The following is an 8,918-nucleotide window of genomic DNA, read 5'->3' as shown; positions in this document are numbered from 1 at the left end:
TTCTTACAAATTAACTCTGTTCCATTGTGTTGAAATAGGGAGGGGTTACATTTGCTGAACAAGTTGACAAGTACCCAAAAGAGTTAAAAAGCGTTGGTCCTGACCCTTTGAGGCTGCTTATACCTGGTTTTAAAATGTGTTCTGAATACAGGAGGACATGCTGTTTCACACCTGGCATCTTCACATGCATCTTGAGTGACGATTTATGATCAGATGTCACTGACCTCGTCTATATTCACATCAATTTATCATCTATTAAGTCCTGACTACATAGAGTGATCTGAACAATATTATTATGCACACATTAATACATCTTAGATTCACCCGAGTTGCTTTTTTGTGGAATTTTTACAAACATCCAAACAAGCTTTTATGTGACACATGAAATATAAGAGAATCAAAAGTTGAGAAGAATGATTTCTTTGTGCATTCTTAGGCTGCGTATAGCTTGAAATGTGCATGAACGCTCTCACTCCTGGTCACATTTGCATTCACACTGTTATAAGAATGTGTCCTTGATATGTCCTCAAGCCACCAGAATTTAGCACTGTCCACCTGCAACCTGATCACCCGGGGCAACAGTCAGCATCAGGTCTGAACAGGCCTCTGATTTAAGTGACTGTTAACATTTCACCTTGTTTAATCCAACCACCGCAGGGAGATACAATGACAAAGACATGACAATTACTTCAAATAACTGGAGACTAATCAAATGGATTCAAAGATGCCCAATAACTACAGACAGGGAAACCAATAAATAATTTAAAAAAATCATTGAAAAAATTAACAATGGAAAGTGAACATTAATAGAAGGATCAACTGAAATATACCAAACAGTCGCAATAGCAGAAAGAGACTCGAAACGCTTTTATGACGTTAAATGTAACTTCTCGTTTGAGTTCATATAAACTTATTATCTTGGTACTTTTGCATCATTATATTAATTAGCATTCATTGTTATTTTGTTGAGTGTAACTACATACACAGTATAGCCTGGTTAATTACAGTCAATCAAACACTGTGAGAGATCAGTTACATAGTGGGAATTTAAAATACCAATAATAAAATGTTTTTTCTTTAAAAAAGAGGAATCCAGGACTGTTCCTTTAAATGCTATTATTAGATTGTACAAGTACATCTCTCCCTGCAGAGGATGACAACTCATTGCACTATCAATGTTACAAAGAAATATATAATAAATAAACCCCACAACCCATCTGCAAATAATCTTTAATGGAAGTTTGATGCAGCCTTAAAGAGGCTTGGTAGCACCACACTCTGCTCAAACCTTTCCACAATCTTAATGAAAAGATAGCGATTTCCGATACTTCACCCAGAATGAATTGCACTTGCGTCCCAAACAAGCCATTACTGTTGGCGTGGTTAATGCAAACAGTACCGATGAGTTTGTTATGCCAACAGATAAGACTCCTGGGATATAACAAAATTAACCACAAATGACCTCGAGTCACTTTATAAAATTTTAATTGACAAGGTTTATGAATGTAATGTCCAACCTTTTTTATTACTAAAAAAAAAAAAAACATTGCATGACTGTGTCTGAAGGTTAAAAAAAATTATATCTACAATGACAACAACAAAAAAAAAAAAAAAAAGTAACACTTTAGGTGGAACAACTACACAGCTAGAGGATGTAATGTGATGCAACACAACTATTTTTTTTTTCTTGCAAAAAAAACAAAGTCCAACTACAAACTGTATAAAACGCATCTACAGGACTGGTATTTATATCCACACAGCGGGGAAGAAAAGACTCTCTGTACAATATCTTCATCAAAATCACATCTCAGTTTTTGCTCAGTGGATGGAGGCCTGGATGTCTGATGAGCCCACCCTCACAGTACATGGCTTCAAATAATTACATAACAATATAAGAGGCGTCACATATATGATACAGAACAGCAGTGTAACATTAACACTTAAATGTTTATGAAAAAAAGGTACCATTTACAAAAAGCTCTAAAGCAAAGTTTCAACTGGAGAGAAATCCGCATATATTTAACAGACCACAGTCTGACAGAGTATGGCTTCATGGCTGTCATTCCCTCTGCGCGACTGCTTACAAACAAATCCATCTTTCGTTATTGTTCAAAGAAAGTATGAAAATAAAAAGCTGGGCTTAGGTGCTCCGCCAGATGAGCTGAGCATGAGAGTATCCTCCATTTGAATGAAGAAGAACTAAGAAGTCCACTGGCTCAGCAGCCACACAGCCAGCTCCCTGGAAGACCAGTAAAGGTGTTGATAGACAACAGAGAACCCCCACTGAAAGTTTGGTTTAATGGGGCTGGAAGGAGTACATGTGAAATGAGAGGGTGTTTTAAATGGTTAGCTGGGATGAAGATTCTTGGGCAGGGTAGAGTTCAGACTGCAGTGTGATGACGTTGCTATGAGACCCGGATCATCTGAGCCACCGTCTCATCTGCTGTCGTCTGGCCCATTTCCTGCTGCTGCTGCATGAACAGAAAGACGATTTGGTTTTTTATTCATTCAAAAAATGATATGTGTATTTTACAGCCCAGTGCTTAATTGGTGGTACATCAACTACTCACAGGTTTAATTTTCTTCACTGTTTCTTACCTGTGCCAAGGCCAAAGCTGCTTCCTCTTTTTCCTTAGGGGAAAAGAAGCGTCCTCCGTCTCCACGCTTACGCTGCATTGCGTGACGGTGGCGAGACTCATGCAGGTATTTCTGCCGGAGAGAAATCTGGGGCATTGATTTATTGCACATTTATCAGGAATTCATTCAGTCACGTTTGTTTAATTGTTTACATCACCCACAAAAGGTTTTTTTGTCCAGCTAATTTTTTTCCCTTAAGGATCCCATATATACCCAACACATTTCATAAATCTATTCTGTAGGTCTATTTCAACAGGTTTACATGCTGTAATGTGCGTTTTCCTCATGCGAGACAGTTGCTCATTATTCGTTTGAGGCGTGCCAAACTTACTGCTTGGAAAGACACCATACTTGTGTGCTAATTGTAATGTCATGAAGTAAAGAGAATAACATTTGGTATCATGGATTTTGAGCTTTGTGACACACACACACACACACAGCTCAAAATCCATGATACCAAATTTTATTCTCTTTACTTAAACGTGGGGTAGGGGATCTTTTTCTGGAACATTTGTTTACATATTGCTTGAAATACTCTTCACACCCCCATTGCAACCAATTAATTAAAAGTTTTGACACAAATATGAAAAGTTTTAGTGGCCTCTAGAACGTACAATCTAGGAAAAACACTATCCAATCATTGTGAACGGACCGTTCACAATGATTGGATTCTGATGCCGTCTATCAAACTACAATTTTTTAAGACTGCACAATATGAAAACGGATAGTTACTACCGAGCATTTCACGTTTTGTAGCTCACAGCTCATTGTTTTGGTTTTTACCAAAGAGCCCATATTAAAGCACGCTCAGCCACGACCCTCCACACCAGCCAACACGTAGAGCAGACAACCGAAGTGATCACAAGCCCTGATTGCTTGTCTCCATAACAGCAGTATTTGGTTACATTTGCAGTTCAATTGTCAAAGTTAGAACATACCCTCCTTTCTTTGGGGATCTTGCCCTCGGCCTCCAGCTTGGCCCGGGCCTGTCGTCGTTTCAGGATGCGGTGGTATTGTTTGGCGTTGACATAGAGAGGCTCTTCCTCAAGCATTTCTGCCCCCGGCAGGGGGATACGCTGCATTGTTTGAACTCCGCCACCTCCTGGCACCATCTGATAGACAGGGAAACACAAACAGGCCCACAGTGCTTAGAGCCCCAGGCACATGAAATTACTTTTTCCTTTTTAAATGACACAAACAAGAAGTTACATCAATTCAGTACAGTATGCCACTGGACAGCTTTCACACGTAAAGTCGCATTTTACATCCACACACACGATATCATTCTTTTAATTTAGACTTTGATTTGGGCTGATCCCGAGTGGTCTGCAGCTCAGAAATTGAATTTCATGAACCCAAACAATATAATCACAGAATGTATTCATAAGATTTGGGTTTCCTTTCAGGGGTGTCATCGGTAGACACGAGGCATCATGTTTACGTGCTTTTTAAGAATGCTTGAACACAACTCTTCAGAGCATTTAAGTTATTGGAAAAAGATGACTCGTGTGAATGACATTTACATGTGAACAGTTGTTCGTCGTGGCAAAAATTAAAACAGAAAACACGTCTTATCCAACAAGACAATAGAAAAGCAGCTCTGTGGATGGCTCATTTTAAAAGCACGTTAATATTTAATCAAGGGTGAAAATTAATCTAAACTAGTTCTGCTACAGGTGATTAGTACAAGAAAGGTTGACACAAAAAAGTGCGCTTCAAAGTTCATCCCCCCTTCCAAGAGTCTGGGTAAAAGAAAAAAACACAAAGATAATGAGATGCTGGGTACCTCTGAACAGGGTCTTACCATGACCATTCCACCTGCATTGACCATGTTGCCGGAGACGGGCAGGGTGACGGTCACAGTGCCTTGGCCGCTGTTGGTGGTGTTAGTGTTGGCGCCTCCTGCTTGTACAATCTGGGCACCTGCCAAGCTGGCAGCTGGAATCGTGATCATTCCTGCACACAGACAATCATCTTAACCAAAGTGGCAACTCGGCGATACTCCAGTTTGTAAAGTTGGAGACGCAAAAGTTCGAAGAAGCCCGGACGCACCCTGCTGGAGGACAGAACCGTCTGCGTTGACAGGCTGGTAGACGATGGTCTGTCCGTCAGCCGTCTGTGCCACCTGCTGGCCCTGCACGCTGATCTGCTGCCCCTGTTTTTAACGGGAGGATCAAAAGTTAACACAAAACTCGAGCTTTGACTCTGAATAGATAAACAACATTAGACTGTTGATAGATCAGCCCACGCTTTCTAGACTTATATTTAGTTTATTTTTATAGTGCTGTATACGAGGCAGGCGTCTGGATTCATTTTAGATTTGGTTACTTAAAAATGTTCTTTTCAAGTTGAAGTATCTTGTGAATATCTAAAAAAAATAAATAAAAAAAAATGAACAAAATGTCCCCGATTCAAGAATTATTCACGACTGAAAATCTATTCGAATAAAATGGTACTGTGGCACAACAGATAAAGAAGCAAAACATCACATGTTGGAAATGTATTCATTTGATTCCACTGATGAAATGTAACACCTGGTTTTGTCCAGCGGTGATGGCGGTCTGTGGCTGCTGGATGATGATTTGCTGAGGTTGACCTTGCTGGCCCTGGAGCTGAAGAGTCTGGCCCCCTTGCAGCTGTATCTGACCTGGTTGCACCAGCTGGATCTACACATAGACACAATTACACCTTCAGTGGATTTTTACCTTATCGGTCAATAAGACAGTGGATTAACCACAAATGTTCCAGTGACAGAAAAAAGCCTAAGTTAAAAAAATAACATATATAAATGGCCATTCAAATTTAGATACAAGAAGAAGAAGAAAAATAAAAGGAAACTTACAACATTATCATCATTTTATCAATACAATAATAAGCAAAAAAAATGGGTGGAATGGAAACTCATTGAAGAAGTAAAACCTGGTCTTCAAGCAAGAATCCAACATTTCCATATACCTGCTGTAGTCCTTGAGCTCCAGACACAGGGACCTGCATTATGGTCTGACCCTGGCCTCCTGACATGGCCTGCACCATGATAGGTTGCCCAGAAGAAGTGATGAGCTGTCCACCGCTCACCTGAACCATCAGTGGCTGACCTTGAACCTACAGAGAGGTACACAAAGCCGTTAGAGCAGCATTGCTTCCGTTTATCTCGTCATCTCTGTGACCAACAGGGATGCATGCAAGTCAAATCCCAAACATCCAGGACAAAACATTGCAGATAAAAGTAATAGCTGATACCTTATTGTCTTTTTCTTCAGTTTCTCAGTGTACAACCACTAAATCATCTCCTTACGTAGGGGAGAATGCAGCCTGAATGTAGTTCCTACTTAAATTCATTACGAGTTTAGGCTACAATAGGAAATTACTAAATCGCTACACAAACTTAATCTAAAAAAATAAAAATCAAGCCTTTTGGTGGGAAACTGACGAAGCTATTGGTCAAAGCTGCGTCCGTAAATCGACCACAAAGTAAAATTGACAGCCTGTGGAAGCAGATGTATCCCACGGAGACGGGTCAGGATAAAGAGACTCACTGCCATTTTGCAAAAAGATAATAAGAAAGATATTGGCAGAGGATGAATCTAACTACCAGCAATGGCAGCGGATACATGCTGTTCAATATTTGAACCCCAGAAGGGTCCTCAACTAATAGCGAGACGCATCACCAGCAGAAGCTCACAAAACAAGAACATCAGGCCTCTGAAACTCGGTTTCAAAAGCCAGTGACGGACACATCTCAGACAAACAGTGGTCTTTCTGCAGCCGTGAGAGCACAAGCAAAAACCAGAGCCTGGTACACAACACACTGTGCTGAGCAACATGCAGTTCAGACAGATGCAGGACATGCTGACGGGGGGGATGATGATGAACCAAACAGCACAGGTGGGTCGTGAAAAACAGCCCTGGGTGTAACATGCAAACGGGTAGGCTGTCAAACTGTTATGGAGGTGACACAGGGCGGCGGTGACACCACTACCTGGAGTGTCTGCACCTGCTGGCCTGAGGCCGTCACCACCGGCGCCTCCGTTTGCAGCTGCACAGCCGTCACTGTGCCCTGTGCCTGCAGGCAAGGCGGGACATCGCAGTCTCAGAAAGGTACAGTGAAGCCCAAAACTGTTCATATCCTTGCAAATTTCTAATTTATAGTGATTTTTTTTTTTTTTTTGGGGGGGGGTTCTTTCTGAATGGAAATAAAACACGGGAAAACTTTGTGTTGCTGATGTAGATAAAGTGGAAGAAACACAAGCTTTTTGTGGGTCTGGGGTCCACGATCTTCTGCAAAGGTCAAAGGTTGGAAGTCTTTCTCGACTCCCCTTTTATTTCCCTCCTCAAATTATTGATGGGAATCAAGTCCGGACTCTGACTTTGGAAAAGTTGTCAGCCTGCCCAAAGGAAAGCTTTTCTGCAGGCTCCCTAATGTTTTCCTCCAGAACATCTATTACCTTCTTACAGATGATCTATGGTGCCTGCACCACCATCAAGACCGCCCTGACATATCTGAGCAGTCCTGGTATCAACACGTCGAAACAGACACATCTGCGGTTACTGCTCAAGGCTGGTTTTCCAAGACAAGCGTGTAAAAGGTCATCCAGATTTGGCAAAAGCTCGCCAACTCCAAACCGAGCGCTCGATCGTGGATTCTCACAATTATTTTGTACAGTTAGGCTTGGGCTTCAAAGTAAACAACATCGTGAACACAGGGAGAAGTTGAGATTCTGGAGGAATACATCGAGCGATCTGCAGAAAACATCGGCCATTGGGCAGCTTTCCAGCAAAACAGTGATCCAAAACTGTGTGGAGCCAGAACACCATCAAGAACGTGTGGAGGAAAACTAAAGAACAGGATGATGGCAAGGAAACCCCTTAAATGACAGAGGCCTGGAGATCGTCACAGAAAGCTTGTTAGAAAATCAAAAGACCCGTTTGGTTGCCGTGTTGACAAATGAAACCTTTACAGCTGATTACTGAGCAAGTGTACAACCATTTGATTTTTTCACTAAAATGTAGATTAGAAAGGATCGAACCATAAAGTTGTAAAAAAAACAAAAAAAAAACAAATAGCAACCATTTTTTCATAAATATTCCAGCAGAACGTCTTGACTGTCTTTTGTCAAATTGCCATCAGTCACACATCGAGTTCAGTATAAATTCAAATTTGGCACGAGGATGAATCATTTTGGGCTTGGGTATGGGATCCCTTAAACGCTTTTGCAGTCTGTAAAAGCTTCTGTTAAGTCACCGCATTATTGGTTAATAGTGGCGTCCAGACCAAACATCTAATGTGTGTGATCAGCTCACCTGCTGTTGGATCTGTCCATTGGTAGTCTGCACAACAATCTGCTCCCCTGTGGTAGTGGTGGCAGTGGTGTACTGCTCCATAGCTTGTCACTGTCACAGTCCTCTGGAGACAAAAGACACAGATGGTGTTTTTAGCAGACAATCACTATTCCTCTTGAAAATGTTATTAATAGTTCTATTACACATCGGGCAAACAAGGTTCTCTTTTAACTTATATCAACGAGTAAAATTCCTGCCAACGGTATTATTATTTGAAATTGCGCCCTTAAGAGTGGGTGCTTTAATTCAACTCGTATCGAAACCAGTCAACGTTACATCTGATATTTAACTGTAATATTAGGATCCACACGAGAGCTTCCACTGGACTATATTAGCAGGACATTTTCTTGTGAGGGTAAACGAAGTGGGCTAATGCGGTTGGCGCCGCATCTAGATGCAAAGCATGGTAAATTCTGGAAAGCGCAAAATGGATGCTCGTTATCTGGTACATGGCGAAACTCGGTCAAATTAATGGCATCTTTATTACAAATTCTAGTCGTTTGCAGGGCACCGTTTGCTGACGCGTGGACGGTGTCAGTCTCCACCGTCTCTTTGTTTGAGAGTCAATATCTTAGCACGCAGGCTAACGTTAGCGCAGGCTTGTAGACCTGCAGAGATCATGTTTCCTCATAGCAGCCAACAACGAGAAGACGAAGCCATTTGCAGCCAAACTAGTCTCGGTCACAGCGGCCGAAATCAAACTGCAATTTGATTTTTTTGCATTTAGCTGGGTTAGTAATTTGGTTGGTCCATGACAAACCAATCCGTGCTGACAACTACCAATGCCTTCAATCGTGGCTCCCTTACCGTATCTTCGCTGTCCGGTTTCCCTCTGATTGGCTCTAGTACAGCTCGCTAAAGCCCAATCAACAAAGTGAGCGGACAAAATGGCGCAAATGAAACAACGGCGACTGGGAGGAGGTGCGCAGCTGCGTGACACA

The 8,918-nt window shown here is 41.6% G+C and overlaps 1 protein-coding gene across 12 annotated transcripts; it reads right to left on the bottom strand.

The window, feature by feature from the left end:
• Positions 1–1,468: 1,468 nt before the first annotated feature.
• nfyal (nuclear transcription factor Y, alpha, like) lies at positions 1,469–8,880 on the bottom strand. 12 transcript variants are annotated; one of them, XM_075476605.1, is made up of 10 exons: positions 8,785–8,880; positions 7,939–8,041; positions 6,614–6,700; positions 5,593–5,739; positions 5,172–5,303; positions 4,690–4,792; positions 4,424–4,593; positions 3,576–3,749; positions 2,599–2,724; positions 1,469–2,471 (listed from the first exon to the last, which is right to left on the bottom strand). In XM_075476605.1, exons 2-10 carry the CDS (start codon positions 8,017–8,019, stop codon positions 2,406–2,408), a joined length of 1,086 nt encoding a protein of 361 aa, XP_075332720.1. In that variant the 5' UTR covers positions 8,020–8,041; positions 8,785–8,880; the 3' UTR covers positions 1,469–2,405. The 12 variants fall into 12 exon arrangements, with proteins under 12 accessions (XP_075332720.1, XP_075332726.1, XP_075332728.1 ...); XM_075476611.1 differs by having other exon boundaries at positions 2,599–2,709; XM_075476613.1 differs by having other exon boundaries at positions 4,442–4,593.
• Between the last annotated feature and the right edge of the window lie 38 nt (positions 8,881–8,918).

The sequence above is a fragment of the Odontesthes bonariensis genome, chromosome 10 (assembly GCF_027942865.1).
Source record: "Odontesthes bonariensis isolate fOdoBon6 chromosome 10, fOdoBon6.hap1, whole genome shotgun sequence".
Classification (NCBI taxonomy): Eukaryota; Metazoa; Chordata; class Actinopteri; order Atheriniformes; family Atherinopsidae; genus Odontesthes; species Odontesthes bonariensis.
This window is presented reverse-complemented; position numbering and strand designations above follow the sequence as displayed.

Excerpts from the sequence above, each read along its gene's own strand:
- nfyal (XM_075476605.1), bottom strand. The coding sequence starts at position 8,019 with ATGGAGCAGTACACCACTGCCACCACTACCACAGGGGAGCAGATTGTT. Across the intron at positions 5,740-6,613 it reads AGGTGCAGACACTCCAGGTA|GTTCAAGGTCAGCCACTGAT; the intron begins GTGGTGTCACCG and ends ACCTCTCTGTAG. Across the intron at positions 2,472-2,598 it reads CAGCTTTGGCCTTGGCACAG|CAGCAGCAGGAAATGGGCCA; the intron begins GTAAGAAACAGT and ends CTGTTCATGCAG.